This window comes from Syngnathus leptorhynchus, chromosome 10 (genome assembly GCF_054491065.1).
Source record: "Syngnathus leptorhynchus isolate UIUO chromosome 10, UIUO_Slep, whole genome shotgun sequence".
In the NCBI taxonomy this organism is placed as follows: Eukaryota; Metazoa; Chordata; class Actinopteri; order Syngnathiformes; family Syngnathidae; genus Syngnathus; species Syngnathus leptorhynchus.
The window spans coordinates 3,221,274-3,241,980 of record NC_141204.1 but is presented as its reverse complement, the minus strand read 5'-3'; the positions used below and the strand labels follow the sequence as shown (position 1 = coordinate 3,241,980).

Here is a 20,707-nt window from a genome sequence, read left to right as displayed (position 1 = left end):
TAAAAATCCAGCATTTTTCTCTAGCTTGAGAACTTGAGCAGTGCGAAAATCATGCGGTGCAAATGAATCAAGTTAGGCCATGATGAGAACAGCGATGATCGTTAATACAGCAAGAAATCAATTGCAGATTCATTCTTTGAAACATTGATAAAAAAAATACGCTCCCAAAATGATAGTAAAATATTCAAGCAGTGTGGGTTTAATGTTTTTTGGGCAGGAGTAGGTTACCCACCCCTGAAATACAGCATCAATATAGCAGAAAAAATATTAATCAAGACAGTGGACTCAAAATAATAAAAGCAGGTAATGATTTGTACTGCATATTGATTCTAATTGCAAAAAAAAAACCCAGTGCAAAATCGACAGCAAGTTTACATTCCTTTGCTATGCATTTGATGGCATTCACTCGATAGCAGGGATCCAGGAAGTAGTCAGCGCCCACGTGTTGAAATAAATGGAGGTGAGTCATCACAAGGGGGCAACCACTTATTTGTTCAGTGACAGTGAGCAAGACATTCATTTGTGGGAGGAGGTGAGCGGCTGCAACTGAAAAAGAAATTAGGAGGCACTCGTATACAAAATGGATGAACATTTCAAATTAAAACATGCTTTAAAAAAAAACTCCCAAATAAGCGCAATTTTCGTAGCGCTTTTCAGCAGGCGGCTACGATCCGGAGCTGTGCATGTGCGGGATGGGGTAAAACTTGGACACGCGACTCTGGGCGGTGGGGTTAAGGCATTCCGACTCGCCGCTCATCTTGAAGAAGACCTCCTGCTCCTGGAGCTTCCGCATGAACTCCTCCTCCAGCGCCTGCAGGGGGCAGCGCGAGACAAAAGATGTTGAAAAAGAACAACACAAGCAAGAGAGTCAGCCATTGAAAACAAGAACCAAATACAGGCAAGTGCCAAGCTAATTTTCAGTAGGCCATTCAGCATTATTAGCACTAAGCTAAGCTCTCTTACCTTCTTTCTGGGTCTGAGGTTCTCTCTCCACTCCTTGATTTCCTGACTGTGCTCCTCATCCAACTCTTTCAGTTTTTGGGTCTCGTGCTCAATTAGGAGGTGACATTTCTCATTCTGAAAACAAAATGGAGGTCACAGCAGGGAAATTACCTATGTGAGTCATTCCACTTCCAGAATTAAAACACGTGCTCGAGCTCACCTGTAGCTGCTGCAGCTCTCTGATGTTGGAGTCACACTGCAGCTGTAGATCTCTCATCTGGTTCTCGTGTTTTTGGTGCTGGTGGAGACGCTCGTTCTTCTGACGCTTCTCTTCCTGAAAAGCAAACTGCACAGCGCACATGGTGGATTACTTCATTTTACACGACTTTAATGCAAATTGACATTATGGCGTGCTCTCTGGTGTGCGCGCCTTGGCCACCAGGGGGCAGAGTATGCATACATTCATATAGCGACTAGCCCCAATTTTAGGCGTTCTTCAGATTTTATAATCCAAAAATAAAATCTACCTGCTTAATGCGATCTCGCTCCTGCTCTGGCGTGGTGAGGGCCGAGGCGGTGATGCGGAGGCTCTTCTTGAACATGGCCATGCGCGTCTTTCCGTCGCTGCGCTGGATCTTGGGCAGGCGGACCCTCTCTTGGTTCTGCTTGTTCTTCATCTCCTCCACCAGGCGCTGGTTGTAGCGCTGCATCTGTTCCATCTCCTGTGGCAAGGAAAACAAACAGTGGAACAAAATGTTACATTCTGCTCGACCAAACAGTCCAAGAAAATAATTCTTAATTGCAGCCCGATCTGGTTGGCTGCTCTGGATTCTTACTTTCTCGTGCCTCTTGAGCAATTGGTGCCTTTGTAGGAAGTACTGGTCCTTGAGCTGCTGCTTGAGCTGCTGGTGTTTCTCCTGCAGGTGGCGCTCCTCCAGCTCCCACATGGCCGCCTCCCGTGCTGCAGAAACACAAGTCTTATTTTAGATCTGGATTTATGCGGGGTGACGACGCATGACGCACGTCACAAACCCACCCCTCATCATCTGCTGCTTGTGATTGAGGCAATCCTTCTCAATGGTGGCGATCTCCACTTTATGCTGCTGGATGATCTTCTTCAGCTCCCCGTCCAGCTCCTGCTGCTGTTTCTGGAGGAACTCCTGCTCCTGAAGGGATGGGAAAATGGAAGGCACAATGAACAACAACAAGAAAAGACAAAGGAGCTGGACAACGCAAGGAGAAGACAGGTGAGAGTTGAAAGAGAAAAGACACGTCTGTTGTCAAGTGACTGGTTTAATCTGGTTTATCCACAGAACTAGATGTGACATCACCGAGTGGCAGGAGACAGTCAGAAGACCACGCATGAGCCACGATGGAGGAGAGAAAAGTCCAGTTCATGTAAGATGACATCTACAAGGACATGTTTGCGCTCACATGACTTCAATATTGTTGAGTTTGTTACTAGGAAGCAAAAGTGACATTTTAAAACAAAACTACTATTAAGAAAAAAACATTGTTTGATGAGAACTGTCAGGGTAGGCCTGTGGCGTCCATTTTGTCTTCAATTCCAGCTCGAAAAAGTTGAAAAAGTAATTTCTTTAAAAAGTAAAAAGAAATCCAGGGGCTCCAAGAATGCCCTTCTAAAATTGACATTATTTTCTCAACTAGTGTCTACATTATAATCTACTTTCCAAGTGTCCTAGTCCTAGGAAGGCACCTATTTTGAAAAAAATAATCCAGATCATTTGGATATCCAAATTACGATTAATATCACGATTATCCATTGCTTCACCATTTGCCATACGATCCGAACGTAAATAAAACAGACACACTGGCGGAGGAGAGGAGGGAACCAATGCACACAAAAAAAAACCACACAGTGATGACTCCACTCACACACAAACACACACACACACCAGAGCCCATGCTTACACGTTGCTTGACTTGAGAAAAAGCCGCGCTGTCACTTCACACACATCTAAGTATGGGCTGGAAAGGGAAAGAGAGAGTGGAGATAGTGGGGGGGGGGGTGTGGGGCCACTTACATCCTGCATCTGAGCATTGAAGAGTGCGCATGAGGACAACTGAAAAGACTGTATCATAACCTGGGCGACCGCCTGCGGAGGAGAGCACACAGCGCACACTCGCCCTCGTCAGGGACAAGGAGCAGGCTGACCTTACATACACACAACACGGCACACACACACACTCATCGTGGAACGGGCTACTTGCCACTTTGGGATTAGCGTTGAATTTGCAGCACAGTGAATAATTGTTAGTCTATATTATTTATGAATGCTCTGCTTGTCTTGTCATGCTACTACAGCAGCTCGCACGTCTTGCATAAAAAAAAAAGAGAGAAAAAAAGATCCATGCTTTTAGTTCACTGAGGGTTATTTATTCCTTTGCTTCAAAAAGCGCACTCGTTTCATTAACTGTCTGAAATAAATGGCTTAATTTCTTTCTAATGACGAACAATACTGGATTATGTTCATAATGGGATGAATCCAATTGAATTAAGATCATTTTTGGATTAAGTTCCCGTAATGAGCCAAGTCGCTGTTTATGTGCAGTCTGGTACATTTGTAATTATAACAAATTGTTAAAAGAAAAAGCATTTATATGAAGTGGATTTCAAATTTTAATACAAGTCAGGAGGTGAAGCAGGAAAGGTTGAGAAGAGAAGATATAATTATTATTATTTTTTTTTACCTCAGCCATCTTAAGAAGCGTTAGGTCCTCCTTTAAGCGCTTCATGAGCTCTTTTTGCACGTGTTTAGGTGACTGCCCAACTTCCTGTTTGGCCTAGAAAGTATTGTACTTGTGCAGGAACTGCTTGATTATTTGAAATAAAAAAAATCGAAAATCGTCCCTCAAGACATGCAGAGGATCCCACCACCGCATTTCCCCTCACCCGTGCTTTCAGATTAATTAGTTGTCTGAGTCAGCCAAAAGTGTTTTTGTGTCTTATCAGCTAAAACCAAAACAGCCAAGAGACTTAAGCTGGAATCATCAGATTCAAAGAATCGTTTCAAGATGAGCCCATTGTCAGTTGCTCCTTATTCCCATAAAATCCCGACAGCACCAAAGAAAGAAAAAAGTGGCACCAGATCACCCGTCCGATGACGCAAGCCACCTCACACACTCACCCCAAAACATTTGGTTAGGTCAATTTATACAGTTCAAGATTACAAAATAGACAACACGAGGCAGAATAGCCTCCAGAAAATCATTGAAGCAAACAGCAGAAGCAAGACCACAGAAAAAAAAACAAAATAAAACATCACCATGGCGACGCAAAGCACAATGCCAAGTGGCCAACAGAGCGATAATAAGAAAACAGCCGAGAACGATGATGAGGATGAAGATATACCGCATGCCTCACCTGGATTGAACCTGCATGTTCACCTGTTCTGGAGGTGGATGAATAACAGATCGAAAAACGTGCAGCGACTAAGAGCGTGACAGCAATGTGACACCATGTGACTCAGCCCAAAGAAGCAGCCGCCATGCCCTACATGCGAACGCCGCCGCGGCACGTACCTCTTTCTTCTTGTTCTTCAGCATGTTCTGGAACTTGGAGAGCTCTTTGTCCTGATCCCCTTTAATGCGTTTGGCTTCGTCACGCAGCCGGCTGGTGTGGTCCTGCTCCAGCCGCTCGATAGTCTGCTTTTGCTTCTTCTCCAGGCCCTCCACCTCCTGGTCATACTGCCGCTTCTTCGCCTAGAATTGAATATCAGGACAAAAAGCCTTTAATATTCCAATGCATGAAACTGATTGGTTTTTGAAAAAAAATATTACATCAACTGTCAATGTCAAATATTTTTGGAATCGATTATTCCATCGATTAATTGAATTATTATTTTATTTGTCTTTTTTTTTTATTCTCACCAACAGTTGATTAAAAATTCAGAAAGATGAAATGCAAAGATTCCTTTTTCTTTTGCAGTATCTCCCACTGATGGCAAAGAGAAATGTGCTGACTACAGAACCGGATATGGAATTTATTGCAAGTTAGCTGCAAGTGCAGTTCCCGACATGGTTTATGCCCTGACACCTCCGCCCACAAAGTTAACAGTGAGTTGAAAGCGATACAATGCATGCTTTACATTTGTACAATACTCAAGTATGTCAAAATGATCATTCAAACATCTCTTTCAATGCACGTCCGACTATGAAAGAAGTCCCATGACACAAAATGAGATTTGCGATACAAGCTGGACGATAAAACAAAGCAGCTCACCAGGCAGCAGTTGGCCGGGTTTTAGAAGAAAACAAAACAGACTTAAGGCGGAAGTGACTCACTGTGGTTTCCTGTTCAAAACGCCGCAAGATCTGCTCTCTCTGCTGCTGCAGCTTGTTGCTGAGCTCCTGCTGAGCTCGCTGCTCCTCCTTCTGCAGCAGGCGCAGCTCCCGCAGCTCCTGCCTCCTGAGGAAAGAAAGAAAGCACATCATGCGCACATGGCGTCAGCGAGCTGCAGAGTCAAATCGCCACGTGTGGTGTCCTCATCATGATGTGTGGAGTAAAAAATAGCAAATTGGGTTGCGTGAACTATTTCGAGGCATGCATGTTAAATGGCTCACGTTACTTATTGAGGACAGTGTAGCTCACCTCAGGAACCGCATCTCCTCATTCTTGGCGTCGTCGTCGGTCACTATCTTGGACGTGGTCACGCTAACCTCCACGCCGTCCACCATGAACTTGCGCGTCTTTTTCAGTGTCTTCTTCTGCCGTTTGGATTCCTAACAAAGTCAAACATTTTTACGAGGATGAATTTTCACTCAAGGCTTTCTGATATCTGGAGGTTGGCTGGACCGTACCTGTACAGACACTGAGCCGCTCTCTTTGCTTTTGGATAAGAAGCTGGAGATGGACAAATTGAGGTCCATGCTGCTGCTGTCGGCGGCCGAGCTACTTCCGGAGTCCGAGTCTTTCTCGGCATCCTGCCGGCTCACGGCGGGGCTTCCCGGCTCCGTTTCGCTGTGGACGGTGCTCTCCTCTGCCGGCGTTGCCTCTTTGTCATCCTTGATCGGGAGCTCTGCATCCTCAGATGTGTTGATGGCGTCGTCACACACTCCGTTTGAAGGTGTGATCTCGTTAGTTGTCTCCGGGTCCCGATCGGGCAACTCGGAAATGTCCTCCTCGGGTTTTGTTAGGACCGACTCATTCTTACCACAATCGGTTTCTGCGTCTCCCACTATGTGCGCTGCGACGTCACCTCCGCCTTCCAAAATAACATCAGCACCGTTGACCGTATCGCTCAGTTCATGCTGAAGCATGTCGTCTGGTTTGCTCACTAGCTCGACCTCCACCTCTGAGACAGACTCCATGTTGGCACGCGCCTCCTCCAGCGTCTCGTCCGATTCTGCCGATCCGATCATCTGCTGATTCGACTCGTCTTCTTTGGTCACTTCTTCGTGATCCTTTTCAAGTTCTACTTCTTGTGGAGAATCCTTTCTGTTTTCTTCCTGGGTCTGCACTTTATCTAGGATTTGTTCCTCCGAGGTGGTCGGCTCTACGGGAATCTCATCGGCCTGACCCTCGAGCCCCGGTGACACGGGCTCCTCCGTCAGCCCGGAGGCGGCGTCCTCATCACCGGCCTCGGGAACCTCGTCGTGTTTCTCCTCCTCTGTCTTGTCAGGCTCACTTTCATCGAGCTTATCACTGGACCCGTCTCCAGCCTGCTCGACCTCTGTCTTTTCTGTGACCGACTGCAGCGTGGATGACGGCGTTGACGGAACTTTGTCTTCCTCTGAGCTCGCCATACTCGTGTCAGACGGTGCTCGTTTGTGTCCGGGAGCGCACTGAAGCAAATCACAAAAGGTTAAAATCAATCACGAATGGAAGTGAAGTCGACTGATAGTTTATACCACGGGCGTATCGGGCTCTTCCTCCTCTTCCTCTTCTTTGCTGTCTTCGATCTCCTCTGTTACTTCAGCCTTGGCTTCTGCGATGAGCTCTCGCAGAGGTTTGCAGTCTACGACGCTGGCAACAAATGGATGCTGCCAGGATGGAGGGAGAGACACAAGGAATGTAATTATAAAGTCGTTCGGCTGACGCGTGAGCAGATCCGCCCATCGCTATTAGCTAAATACAAGCCCGAGGATAACGGCCGCCCACCTGTAGAAGCTGCAACGGACCCCACCGGTTGTCCACATTCTTGTCAAGTGCTCTGCGGAGGAAGTCATTGAATTCTGGTGTCCTATAAAAAAAATATATCATATTCAAATTCATTCTATATAACAGTTTGGAGGACACAGGGCAGACAGGCTTTGAGATCCACGCTAATTTCAGTTAGCCCATCTTTGGCATTCTTCATTCTATGTTAGCATTATGCTAACAGACTTTTGTTTGACAAATTTTTTAAAAGGAGCTGGCTCATACATTGAACAGACACGCTATCTGTCAACACATCTCACCAGCGAGAAGGTTGCATGAGGGTGGGCGGCTCGGACTTGGCTATTTTCAGCAGCACTCTCATGGGATTCATCTCGTGATTGGGCGGCTCGATCTGCGCCAGCTCGATCAGGGTCACCCCGAGGGACCAGATGTCCGCCTTGTAGTCGTACGGGCGGTCCTTGGATGTCTCGCACATCACCACTTCTGGCGCCATCCTGCACAGCGACAAATTAGTGGCAATTAGAACGACTGTATTCAATAATATTAAACCAGGTTACTGCTATATTATTGGGCAAATCTGTAGTTTATACCAAACAAAACAAAAAAAAAAGACAAAAGTCTGGGCTCAACAGTGTGGTGCGATCAAAGGATCATTTTGAATACTTGTTTTCAGTAGCCACACAACACAGCTAAGACTTTATATGCTATGGTGCTACTGTTTTGGTTAGCAATAGAGTCACGCATTACCGGTTTTCCCTTAGCCTTTATTTTCTGTCAACTTTAGCAATAGCGCCTTGAAAATTGATGCTGTCAAATTGCTTGAACAATAATCAGGAAGAAAGGGCTGAATGCTCTTTTGTGTTCCGACCGAGTGACTCACCAGTACGGCGTTCCGATGAAAGAATCTCTTCTCTGTAACGTCTTTGTGTTTTTAGCAGAAACCCCAAAATCCGCTGAAAAGAAGGAAATGAATTTTCAAATCTTTTCTCCATTCACTCAGCCAAGACGCAATGCTGAAGCGTTGTTTTTTTTTTTTATTTCATAGTCATAAACACAGCTGTGGCTAATAATCCAGAAGGGATGCTCCGAGCTTTATTAGTTTCTCTCGCCTCACGTGCTACGTAAACATTGCGAGGAAGCCAACATATATCATTAAGTCCCTTAAAGCTGCTTGATAATTATCACTTGCCAGACGCCACCATTTGCCATAGCGTGACTCATGCAGGAAGGGTGCAACAGGAAAACCATGAATACATTTGGAATATTATGCAATCCATCTGAGGAGTTGCACGGAGACAAGACATTTTGAATGTTAATGTCACTCACTGCCACGTGACCAAAACAATAAAGCACGTCGCGAACGTGTCCTGCGTAAACACGGCGCTCTGCCGTTTGTCAAAATCACAAGGCTCGGCTGGGTGCTGCGGCGCTGACGGGAGCCCCAAAATTGACTCAACTAATCATCCCCTTAAGCCTTTAAGTGGCTCAGTAGGAGGCTTCTGAGTAGCCACCCGAGACAAAAGACAACAATTAATCGGCTTTTGTTCTACGCCGTATTCTACTGTGCATCTGCGACTTGAGCTTTGCGGGAAGAGGAGCCATCCTCTCTAGGATGAATAATCCTTTTTCCCATTTGTTGACACACATTGGCCCAATGTTGATTTAAATCTTTCTCTTCTGAAGGCTCGAAAATGTCCATAGTTGTGAATGATCATATGGAAATGAATTCATGTTTTAACCTTTAGAAATATATTACCAAGTTTAACTTCTCCTTCCAGGGAAAGAAGAATGTTTCCAGCCTTCAGGTCTCTGTGGATGATCTTGTTCTCGTGCAGGTAGACCAAAGCCTCCAGGGTCTGCCTGCAAACTACTCGGATCTGCGGTTCCGTCAGGGGCCGCTCCAGTTCTGCCAAAGAACGCGGATGGCCATTGGTGAGTCACATTTTCTTTCACGTTACGCTCTGTTGTTATGTCACGGCGGTAAGTAAACATCGGCTGAGATGGTAACCCACGGCAACGGGAGAACAAAACTCGCTTGTATGAGAGGAAAAGTTTCGTGTTCAAGTGGAGTCTGAGTGGCTGACGCGTTCAACAGCACAAGGTTGTTTTCAATGAAAAAAAAAAAGTTCATTCAGAGTAGTGATGCTTTTATTTGTCAAAATAGGAGGCACTTCTCGAAACCGGATCGACAATAATTACACACTGGCATGAAGCGGGTTGGGCTCAGGGGGGAGGTTAGATTCTGCATTCTGGACAGACCAGAAAAAGTTGAATAGAACTTCGGGATGAATGAGCGACTTACCCAGCATGATGGCGTCCACGGCACCACCCGCGCAGAACTCAATCAGGATCTGCACGGAGCAGAACAATCAAACGTCTTGTGGGGCACATTTAAAAATGAAGTCGTTATTATGCCATGGACAGAACGAGCATTAAAAGGAAAGACATCATCCATTAGATCTTGTTCCAAGACGTTAATCAATGGGAGAGAATTATCAAGGGACATTTTTACAAGAGTCGTAACGTCATCCTTGGCGCTCAATTGTTTCTACGCAACTGTGTGCTGCGAATAATATAAATGCTTCTAAAATTTCATCCCGTACATAAGATGAAATGCACCCGACAGCCAGTTTGACTTTGACGCATTATGGAAGCCCGTGCTCGGTATCAGGTGATGGCTACCAATCAATGCAAGCTCGTAGAAAACAGCGCTCTCGATTCAGCGGACACAAAGACGGCCAGCCAGGTGTTTGTTCTCATTCGATTTGGCTTGCTTGTAATCTACTTCCTTTCGAATCTCACAAGTTTTCCCTCTTCTCTTGACATGGGTTACATCTTAACATTATTCCCACCCCTCCCTGTCTTGTGTATTAATAACTTGTCAACATCACGCGCAAACGCACATGCGGTTACACATTCACTACGCTAGTTAAAGTCGAAGCCCGTCGGGACAACCGGCAGCGTAGCTCTGAATTATTTACGGGCACTTTCTCCAGCGTCCATTATCTCAGCGGTGGGATGTGGCCCGTGCTCCGAGGTTGGGTCACATGACACCAAGCGCCACGACGTAATTGCCGAGGGGCCTCTCGGTTTGTCCTCGCGCGGTAGGAGGTTTCCTGAGTGTGTACTACGACGGCAACGAAAATTTGTTGAGCAAAAGTAGGTGAAAGTGGAAAAAAAAAAGTGCTGAATTGGCACATCTGTTTCCTACGTTCGCTCGGCTTGAAAACAAAACAGCGTTACCTACCCAGAGTTTGCCCTCGAAATAGAAGGCGTCCAGCAATTTGACGATGTGTTGGTGGTCGCAAGAGGCCAGGATCTCAATTTCCACCATGTAGTCCTCCAGTTCATCCTCCGTCTTTGTGTCGATGACTTTGGCGGCGGCGAGGGTCCCGTTCAACTTGTTCTGAGCCTGAAGGCAACATAGCAGCAAAATCAATACAATGAAAACCAAATTCCAAAGAAGAAGGCCGATTCTGAGCTAAAGATATCCGATTCCACATTTTTGGGTCTATTTATGCTGCTTTGACCCATATCTGAATTGTGCCAGTTGAGAGCAAATAAAAAAAAAAAATTAAAAAAAATCTAATTTGGACCAGTAGAACCAGGCAGTGTAAATCCAGCCATGGGTGTGGTACAAATGACCCCCAGAGTTCACGACACAAACTTTCTCACACTGGTTTTCCCTCCCATCATCCTGTTTGTTTTTTCTCCGTCATTTTAAACCGGCGTGACAATTTTGTATGGAGACAAAAAAAACAAAAGAAGACATTAGGAACAAAAACAGTAGCAGGAGACTTGTTTGAAGGCCCACTTTGAGTGCTGATGGGGAAAAAAAGGAGGGAGGAATGGTTAGGATTGGAACAAGTGATCCTATGTTTACATAATACTATCCCAACACACGCCCCGGCTCGTCACTTTCCCTCTGCACGGCCTGACGTCAGTGTCAATTTCTGTCTCTAATATTTCACGCAATCTGAATCGCACCAACGTGTTTGACAGGAGCTGTCTGGGGCGTGTATGTCAATTCGATGTCCTTCAGGCTCGTCACGTGAGCTCGGTTACGTTCTCGGTGCCAATCCAAATGAATAACAAACCTTCACAAAATGGCAGCATTTTTGTAAAATAGATCAATCACGACTCCACTCTAATGCTCCTGTTATCCTGCGTTATTCTGCGATTTCTATCCCAACAATACATCAAAACATCGATATTCTGTCCCAAGTGTCTTCAGTTGCAGATATATAACTTCGACTTGAGTCAGTTTGTGACAGACTCCTGGCTTCCATCACAGCAACTTACTCAGCTAATAAGGAACTGCAAACTGGCAAATGGACATTTCTGGACAATTAAACGTATTATTTAATCAACAGAGTTCCAGGAAGGAACTTCCGCATTGGCGCCGAAAAGGCCTCAAGGGAAAAAGTCGTCCAGATTAGAGTACAAGACTGCGTTAAATAATAAGAGATGGATAATAAATTGCCTTTTCTAGAGTAACTAGAATAATGTGAATAATTTGATTCGACAAATATGGATGCAAAATCCTAATTTTTCCACAAAAGCCAGATAATGTCCAAGCGTAATAAGAACATATATATGAACTGACGACCAGGGAACCGCTCAACACTGTTAACACTCATCTGCTAACCTGATTTGACAACTGTCACTCTCACGTTACTCACCGCATCAGACATAGCTTATTAAAGCCACACACACTCAAAGTCACAAGTGTGGAAGGTGAGAATGGTGACCCCAGGTGGACAACAATATCTCGCATTTTAATTCATGAATCTCTAGTCTAATCGGAAAAGCAATTGATTGTAAAAATATTCGATTGTTGCAGCAGAAGTTCAGTTTGGAATCAGAGACAAAGTGAGTGAATAACTTCCTGTCTCTTTATTTCTTGCAATACGTTATGCTGTTTTTCCTGGTGTGGCAGAAATATGCTTCTGTAGTAATGAGATCCAGTGACCATGAGATAAACTATATACAAAACATCTATGACACATCACATGGGTGTTACGTTATATTACTTGAGTAGAAATGTTGGCAACTCTGCTTGTGTGTCATGTTTTCGTCTGCTCTGCTAGTGTGTCATCATGGCTGCTGTCATTTTCACGTGTTCTTACTTGGCAAGCGTTTCAGAGCAGAACAGAATCACAATGGACGGTTACTTAATCTCGGGTCGTAAAGGTGTAATAACAAATACCTTGTAGACTTTGCCGAAGGCTCCATCGCCGAGTTCCCCTATGATGTCCCAAATCTCCTCGGGGTTGACATCTCGGTGGACGTGCTGGTACTGCTTCTTCTTCCTGTCGGGCCCTAGCTTGAAGATCTTGCGGAAATTGAAAAAGGACATTTTGGTAGGAAGGGAGGCACTGTTATTACGGTGTTATTGATGCCTCGGTGATTTCCGCTCGTGTCGCGGAGCTGCGGAAGCTAGAAAGCGGACGAATGTCATTTAAGATGCAGCGGTGCTGTCAAATGCAACTTCCATTCCCGGGCATCTCAAGTCGTTTCGGTCATGGGGAGGAGGAGAAGCCCGGAGCGAGAGGACCTGAAGCGGCGGAGGCGGACGAGTTGACCGTTACGCGAAGGTTTCCCTCCTCTTTGGTGCTGTTTGTTGGAAAATGTTTGAAAGAGAGCAGCACGCCGGTGACGAGCATAGTCATAAAAGTGTCGACGCGCCTTCATTGAACGTCACCACGGAAATGGCACACGAAGGCGAGGCGCCCTCTTCTCTTCTTCTCTTCTTTCCGCTACTCCTTCTGCTAGCTGACCACACAAACGCAACTTGGCGAGCTGTAGTGTCAAGTTAGCCCAAGTTGCGTTTTGGCATTTCCGTCACGAGCATTCAAAATAAAAGCACAGCTATTGCATTTTTTTCTTTTGTATGTTTTTGCGCTTGTCCCTCAACCATGACAGAATATTTGAAACAAAAGTATTATAAAATAGCACCAGAATGTTCAACAAAGATTCTTTATTCACTGAGTGTATTTGCTGGGGAAGACAATACGGGACACAATTTGTGTTCTAATGCAATCAACATGGCATTGCTACACAATTGGCTTCAACCATAAACATCTTCCATTACTATTAAAAGACAAATTAAATCAATTGTTGCATGTGTTGGACAGAATTGTTTAAAAAACAGTAGTAGCAGTAACAGCAGTAAACCTGCCTGCTCGCCTGGCTGCCTTCCTGCCTGCTTGCCTGCCTGCCTGCCTGGATGAAGCCATGACTGACTGCCAATTCAACTCAATGGTGAGTCTTATTTTTATGCGGTTTGTATTTGTTTTTATGCCAGTCGAATCATAATATTTCAATGTTTTTATATATTTATTTTACATTTATTTATATATTTGTATCAAGGCCGGTGTGTTAAAATACTGTCTGACATGTAACCGGTCCGTGGCGTATAAAAGGTTGGGGACCGCTGCCTCAAATGACCTCCTCCCAAGTGAGTTCTTTTTGTTTGGAGACATTTCCGTTTTACATTAGTGTAACCTTTGTTAACTTGTTGCTGATTAGCCGTGTGGGTTTACTGACAGCTCGCATACATTCAACTTATGCCTCAAAAAGAGGATCAAAGTTTTTATTTTTAATGGTTAAATAATAAAGGCATCCTTGATGTTAATACTTTGAAAAAATCTTTTTGACTGTTTGCTTCAAAATATAAAAATAATAGCCTCCCCACACACACACATTCAAATGTGCTTTGTTGTGTTATGGCGCCCCCATGCGACAAGCCACCAAATTTGTAACCCATTCGTAGTTTAATTTCCAATTAGCTGTGAAATCTATTTGCATGTACATTTTCCTCTGTAAAATCATTGCATTGATTGATTTTCCTGTACTTTGTCACGTCGATTCAACATGGATTGTACTCGGGCCAGCTGGAGCAAAAAAGGTCGTTGCATGGGACCGCCCTGCACACTCACTCTTCCTTCTTTGACTCCCCTTTTTTGCGGTCTTCCAACCCCTCCTCCTCTCGGGGGTGGAGAACTTGATTATACACTTTTACTGCGCTGTCATGTATCAGAAGCTCGCAGAGAGACAAACCTCTTTTCATGGATGCACGGACTTTTCCCTATAGCTAATTTAGAAAAGAAAGCAGTTGACAGTTGAACTTCCTCTGGCTTTCATGGGCGGACGTTGAGTTTTGATGTCGTGGTGAAACTTGAGTTCTGTCGAGATGCAACTCAGGACAGTGCTTGACGTCAATGTTGTGGATGTGCAGAAGAGGAGAAATCCCTCCAAACATTATGTAAGTTCAAGTTGATGAAAGATGTGCTTAGTTTTGCTGTCTCCTTAAAACAAACTTGGCAATCACAAGGGAAATAAGATGGGAATCATGGGATGCTCTTTTTTTTTTTTTTTTTTTGAAAGTCGTTATCAGGTTGCATCTGAATTTGTAACAACAAATACTTGCATAGTGTGTTGGTTACTCATTTCCAATTTAATAAATGTAATGTAATATATATATATATATACGCATCAGAGCCTCCGATATGACTTCATTGAACTGCATGTTATGGTCTTGGTATTATTTTGCTGATTTAAGTAGCAACACATGTCTCAGTGGGACCCCAAAAGTCAATTAGTCCAAAGGATGAAATTGGATTAATTAACCTGAGAGTCAGGATCAATTACCTCATCCATCTCCTGCTGAGTGGGGATCTCCCCAAGGCCCTTAAAAGCAGAATGCACAGACTGACAGTCCCCAGGGAAAGAAGCTGGAGGTGAGGGAAGTCCCCTTTGGGGAAGTAGAAGAAGGAAAAAAAAAAAGTCATTATCAATGAGCTAAGCAACTGAAAATGCTTATCCGGTTGGAGGGAGGAAAGAAGCAACCCTTTGTCTTTTGTCCTTCCTCACTGTTGGAGGGTAGCTTCCTCCCAGCAATGGAGACCACGGCAACTCATCCTTATTTACAACTGCTTGAGTATGATCCTGGATGGCTCACTTTTATAAGGAATGAAAAAAATCATGTAAAAACAAAATGTTGGCATCCCTTTTTGTGAATGACATTTTACGACATTAAACACATCCACACATGCTGCATATATAATCAGCAAACCGCCAGAGAGCCGCTTCCTCCTCGTTGCTCACCCTGTGCAATAAACCCAAGCGAAGACTTTCAAATTCATCCTTGCACATTGCCGCCATATGTCGGTTTCGTTCCCACAGCCATCTGTTTCCGAAAGCTCAAGGTGCTGTGAAAAGTCTTTTGGCCCCTAATTGTTCATGCAAATATTGTCACCAATTATTATGGGAGAATGTTTGGTATCTGTGTTGTGACTGAAGTCTGCTACACAAATGCTCCTCTCAGCGCAGCTTCTGGATGTCTTAACACTTCACTTCTGTCAGTACTTTGACACAATTGGAGCATGTTCTTTTTTTTTTTTGGGTTTTCCCTTCAGAATTTGACTTTCGGATTGACGAAAGCCGTGCTCGTGCATCTTAATGGGGAAAAAAAGATTTACAGGCATGACACATCACCTGAATCGGTCATTAGCTCTGATGGCTTTCCGATGTGTCAGTGAAGCACGTCGACTTTAATGAGTTTACTTGACCTTTGTCCAACTTCTTGAGTTAAGACTGAAGGGAATGCGCTTTATTTTGTGTCACTCAAGCAGTGCCGCTGTGGCGTTTCTGACAAAGGGGTTTAATACCTGTCTTGTTGGTACTTCTCTCGCTAGGTGTACCTTATCAACGTGACCTACTCAGACTCCGCGTCTCATGTCATCTACAGGAGATACAGCAAATTCTTTGACCTACAGGTATGTCATGAAATACATCTCGCCAGCTTTGCTTGTCTTCAGTTTGACCTTTAGATCATTACTTTATGTTCAGATGATGGATGGTCTCCAAAGACTGATGGACCCCCCCCCCCCCCCCCTTTTTGGAAATAAGCATAGATGAAATCCAGTCAACAGCTGCATCACATTCATTCGTGTAAAGGGAGGGCAGGGAGGAACAAAACATGTCAGATGGAATGTCGGGTGATAGGTGGGGGCTTATAGGTCGATGGGGGCCAAACGGCCTGAAGAAAACAAAACTCGGGTCTCTGAAACCTCGTGGTGCGGTTCAGTTCCTCACACAGCTCAAATCAGGCAAATCCTAATCAGGTCGGTATTTTCATCACTGGCTTAGAATGCCTGTAAACAAGAAACAAAGAAACAATCCCCCCCCCCCAATTAAGTAATTGTAAAATGAAAGAGGGGTATTGATAAAATGTTCATTACGATTTACAATGGAAACAAAATAAAAGCCGAAGCCTACCTGGCTAAAATGAAATGTTCTGCTTGGAGGATTAAGGATGCATTAAGCAGCCCAACCAAACACTAGAGTCATGTTTCCAGGGAAGAATTGAGTTAAGAGCAGTTTCTTTGTCATAGACGGCCCCCTCAACTAGCCGTAATTTTCCACTAGACTGGTACCAACGTAGTTTTCCGGGTAGATCCAGTCGCGGTTCAGTTCAGTTGAAAGAGGTCGATTGGTCTTATCAAAGAGCTTCAAACATGACATTTTTTATTATTACTCAAATACTGTAAAATCGTATCGCTTGAAGTTTCAAGTCCCAAGTCAGCCTATTGTAGCAAAATTCAAGCTAGCCAAGTCAAGCGTTAGCTAGCTGTGTTAACACATTCACAATCGTATACTTTAATGTGTTAAACTACTGGCTCAATGTGGACCAAACCTTTTTGGATCTACAGCAGAGGAAACCCTTTGTTCTATGCTCCCGTGCTAATAGACAGGAAACGTGTCTCTGTGTTTGATGGAAACAAGATTTTCTCTCACGTTTCTGTCAACATTTGTGTGAATGTTCATAGATGGCTGCTGTTGAAGCACATTGGGAGGGGGGGCGATGACAATATTTTGATTGAGATTGAGCAGGTGCACCTTAAGAAACCGGAAAACTCATTGAGAGAGGATTAGTAAACTAAAACCAAGCAAAAAGAGGAATGTAGTTTGTAATAACACCGACAAATTCTTTCTAAAACTTGGCGGGGAGAAACCGTTCAAGTGTTTTAACTCGATCATATTGCACTGATGTATCTGAATATTTCCCTTCCCTCAAACCCGAAACGGAGCTTTTGTTTGCGCGTGGGCCAACTAACACCTACCATCCAACTCCAGATGCCGTCTCAGTTTTTGGAGCACAATTGCTTGTTTTATGCTCTCTAGAAGCTGACAGTGGCAAAATAAAGAGCCATTTGACACACAGGCCTGACAAATGTGTTGATGATCTCATCAGATATCAATTCAGTGGAAAACAAAGAAAAGGTCTCACAGTGGACAATCATCAGCAGGCAGTGCTGTAGACGCTCGGTCTCTAAAACCTGTCAAAACAGCCCGCAAGACGATAAATTATTTTTGTGTTTCAATCTTTTAAACCTCTCCGCTAGTGCACTTAGCATAGCTCGTACAGTCCCTCTGGGTAACAATCATCATATATTATCCGCCTCTGCTTATTTTCTTCCTGGCCGTTTAGCTTAAATGTACTTTGCCTTCCCTAATCTATCTTCCGACTCAAGCACATTAACCTATTTTCATGTCAGAATAGTGCTGAGTACAGATCTGTTTTAAAAAAAAAAAAAGTGTTTTCTTGAAGCGGTCAGTGTGTCAAGCTAGCAGAGAGAAGCAGAAGGGAGTTTTGAGACTCCACACCCTGCAGCCTCAGTGGATCGAGCACATGGGTTTTTGCTGCATTCCACATGAGGATTTGGGAGTGTGCGACCTGGCTCGCCTTTGCCTTTTGGACCAAAACCTCCCCAAAGTCTCTATTAGCTGCCATTATGATCGGATTGCGCAATTGAAGCGAGTCGGTCTTAGCCTGCCTTCATTGTGTGATTGAGTGCGAGCTTATATCACAAAGTCGATTTATACTAAACAGCTAATCTCGTCCAAGAAAGAAAAGGTCAGCTCACTCTAATCTCTCTGTGGTAAACAAGTGCCTAGTCGTTGTCAAAACCCAAGTCAGAGTTGGAGTCCTTGCCCCCACCAACATTCCTCCAAACTCCCTCTGCTTAAGATTCCTTCCCCAAAAAGTTCCATTGTCTCCCGTTCCATGCGGTGTTGTTTAATTTGCCTGATTTGGTCTAGCTGTCCCTGTGAATGAAGTAAAGAGTTTTTCTCCTATACCAGATGATCTTGAACTCATAAACAATAGCGATTATCGTGTAACTCTACTCTTCAGATGTCCACTTTAACACAAACGGGAGTTCAAAACAACATAATTGTTTGCCCATCCCAAAGATTACCCTCAAACTAAACAAAAACAAAACTGCCAATTGCACGTTGTGTATTTAAAACAGCTACGACTTAGCTTTGCTTTAAAGTCCGCTAGCTTCATACTAGTACAATATTAAATGACATAATTAATAATAATGGCTCACCAACATTTTACTGATGATAATATTTTATGAAAACAGAACCTATTTGGCTAAGGTAATCATTTTACAGACATAGTATCCCAAAGTGAAAAACTGTGTGGTAGAAGAACCAGATTTTTGGGGGGTTTACTTGTAAGGACTTTTGAATGGATTTCTGCCCGTTCAAACAAGGATGTTTTTCTGACACAGCGTTTCACTCCGCACTTTTGAACACAAGGACAATAGTCATCGTCTACAAAGGAAACCACATCTCCTAACTGTCCACATTTTAGTGGAGGCTAAAAAGTCACAGGGATTTTCTAAAAGCAGAAGCGCAGAAACCAAAACCAGATCCAACCACAGAACCATGTCCATACTTTTTCTGTTTGACCACCTGGTACTTTTTTTTTTTTTAACGCTCCATTCCTCGCTATTGAATTTGCTTGACGCTCACAAAGCTTTTCTACTTAACAAAGCACATCTGGAACGAGGCAAAACTCAACGCACAAATGTGGAAACTGTTTTCATGTCACCTGGACATAGTTAAAAGAGGAAACTAAAGAAACAATGGTGCTCATTTTACAGAATGCCGATGCATTGTCTGGCTGGGTAGATTTGGTCTGCTCTGGTCTTTATCTGATGGCTTTTTAAGCTTCTTAAGTGGAACGTGCTTAAGAGGGTAATTTTTTTTTTTCCTCCCCCAGTTAAAAAGTGCGTGACGTAACCTTGTCCGCTGCCCCAGTGATCAAAGTTGCTCGTATACTATATGAAGGATGACACAGTAGCTCTTTACACGCCAACTACCGACTTCACGTACCAGAACGGAACTCATCTGAAAAAAGTTACTGCGATTGACTGATTACGGCTCGCTCGTTTTGCCATTGATGTTTTTCTTTGTTTCGTTGAAGCGTGACAGATTTGGAGTCAATTCTGATTTTCTTTCATCACTTTTGCAGATGCGGATTCTTGACCAATTTCCCATTGAAGGAGGACAGAAGGACCCCAAAAAGAGGATTATTCCTTTTTTGCCAGGTGATCAAGCGACACAAATCTGACTCTGTCTATGGTTTGATTCTGGTTCACATCTCAGTCAATCTAATTCTTTATTCAGCAGTTCTGAACTGGATGTAATTTTCTATGAATAGAAGAAGGATGTAACGGCCGTATTTTTTACGACCGCAGGTTATTGTACGCTAACACGACCAGTCACGTCGCATTGTTTGACTTTTACGATCATTCACTCCACCCGAGCGACGCGTTGTCGGCTGTGTAGGAAGGCGATTTGCGAGCAGAAATTGCTTTAATCTGATCAACGTATTTTGAGTCAAAGCAGAAGAGAGCAATGAAGAGATCCTTTGTATCACCAACTGGACTGCTCCATGCTATTTTGGGCTTCTGTCAGCCCACCAATCTGTTTTGGAAAAATCTCCGGCGAACCCTCTTTAGAATGTGTAATTATTGTTGTTTACCAACAAAACTGACTGTCTTGGGTTTGTTTGTAGGTAAGGTCCTGTTTCGCCGAAGCCACATCCGAGATGTAGCCGTCAAAAGACTGAAGCACTTGGACAACTACTGCAAAGTAAGACCGAGATTGTACATCTAGTCCTCAGAGCTGTAATTGTCTTCAAACACATGTCCATAAATGTCATTTTATAGCCTGTAAATGCTATAAACTTTTATGTTCTAAGGTCAGACAATGACTGTCTCTTTAGTGTCAGTGTCGGTGAGGGTGACAGGGACAAGTTATCTCTTTGAGTGCTTTATTCGCAGCGCGTAAAGTGCTGTGACTCTTTCGGCCTCGCGGCATTTATCTTCCCGTCCCAGGCCTGGACAGGAAAGCGAGCGCTCTATCTGCATCGCTGGTTTCCTGTGGCCAGTGTAAATAGGCAGCCTTTAAAGGAAACCAAGGAAGTGGGGGCACACTTGCTTGAAGCAGAATACACAAAGAAAACACGAGTGAATCAGCCGAGTCAACGCAACAGGCAACGCAAATGACGACCCCTCTCGTCATTGTTAAGTCGAGCGAGGAAGTGCTGGGCAGGTGCGGTGACAAGCGTGTCACTGCTTTTCATTAAGAAATCTACAGTGACTGGAATATTACACACGTCAGGCACAATCTGATGACAAAACGGACATGACTGCAGTTGCATTAAGTTAAGGCGAACAAATAGTTAAGTGCTGTCCCACTCCAGTCCTGTAGGGGGCAGTAATACACATTCCCAAGCAGGTCAGAAAAAAACTTTTCGAATTGCCTATTGAGGCCTCAAGA

At 44.1% G+C, this 20,707-nt stretch overlaps 2 protein-coding genes across 8 annotated transcripts in view; one reads left to right on the top strand and one right to left on the bottom strand.

Annotated features, from left to right (window-relative positions):
* Nucleotides 1-183: 183 nt before the first annotated feature.
* slka (STE20-like kinase a) lies at nucleotides 184-12,847 on the bottom strand. 4 transcript variants are annotated; one of them, XM_085922946.1, is made up of 20 exons: nucleotides 12,273-12,847; nucleotides 10,311-10,475; nucleotides 9,366-9,414; nucleotides 8,820-8,969; nucleotides 7,944-8,016; nucleotides 7,363-7,557; nucleotides 7,064-7,145; nucleotides 6,814-6,945; nucleotides 5,764-6,747; nucleotides 5,555-5,685; nucleotides 5,248-5,371; nucleotides 4,486-4,665; nucleotides 3,655-3,747; nucleotides 2,988-3,059; nucleotides 1,979-2,108; nucleotides 1,779-1,903; nucleotides 1,470-1,664; nucleotides 1,163-1,288; nucleotides 964-1,077; nucleotides 184-811 (listed from the first exon to the last, which is right to left on the bottom strand). In XM_085922946.1, exons 1-20 carry the CDS (start codon nucleotides 12,420-12,422, stop codon nucleotides 665-667), a joined length of 3,417 nt encoding a protein of 1,138 aa, XP_085779072.1. In that variant the 5' UTR covers nucleotides 12,423-12,847; the 3' UTR covers nucleotides 184-664. The 4 variants fall into 4 exon arrangements, with proteins under 4 accessions (XP_085779072.1, XP_085779073.1, XP_085779074.1 ...); XM_085922947.1 differs by lacking the exon at nucleotides 2,988-3,059; XM_085922948.1 differs by lacking the exon at nucleotides 3,655-3,747.
* LOC147049937 (SH3 and PX domain-containing protein 2A-like) overlaps nucleotides 8,850-20,707 on the top strand; it is a 36,815-nt gene continuing 24,957 nt past the window's right edge. For 2 of the 4 annotated variants that reach the window (XM_085922951.1, XM_085922950.1), the window contains exons 1-6: nucleotides 12,843-13,327; nucleotides 13,436-13,523; nucleotides 13,960-14,330; nucleotides 15,763-15,843; nucleotides 19,395-19,470; nucleotides 19,941-20,017. In XM_085922951.1, coding sequence (XP_085779077.1) covers nucleotides 14,259-14,330; nucleotides 15,763-15,843; nucleotides 19,395-19,470; nucleotides 19,941-20,017 — 306 coding nt within the window. In that variant the 5' untranslated portion in view covers nucleotides 12,843-13,327; nucleotides 13,436-13,523; nucleotides 13,960-14,258. Of the gene's footprint in view, nucleotides 8,996-12,842; nucleotides 13,328-13,435; nucleotides 13,524-13,959; nucleotides 14,331-15,762; nucleotides 15,844-19,394; nucleotides 19,471-19,940; nucleotides 20,018-20,707 lie in introns of those variants that run through there. The other 2 variants (XM_085922953.1, XM_085922952.1) reach the window with 2 other exon arrangements.

What these genes read in the sequence shown, in the direction of transcription:
- slka (XM_085922946.1), bottom strand. Translation starts at nt 12,422, where the DNA reads ATGTCCTTTTTCAATTTCCGCAAGATCTTCAAGCTAGGGCCCGACAGG. An exon ending in GAGGAGATGCGGTTCCTGAG is followed by an intron (nt 5,372 to 5,554) that starts GTGAGCTACACT and finishes TTCTTTCCTCAG; the next exon opens with GAGGCAGGAGCTGCGGGAGC. An exon ending in TGAAGAACAAGAAGAAAGAG is followed by an intron (nt 3,748 to 4,485) that starts GTACGTGCCGCG and finishes AATACTTTCTAG; the next exon opens with GCCAAACAGGAAGTTGGGCA.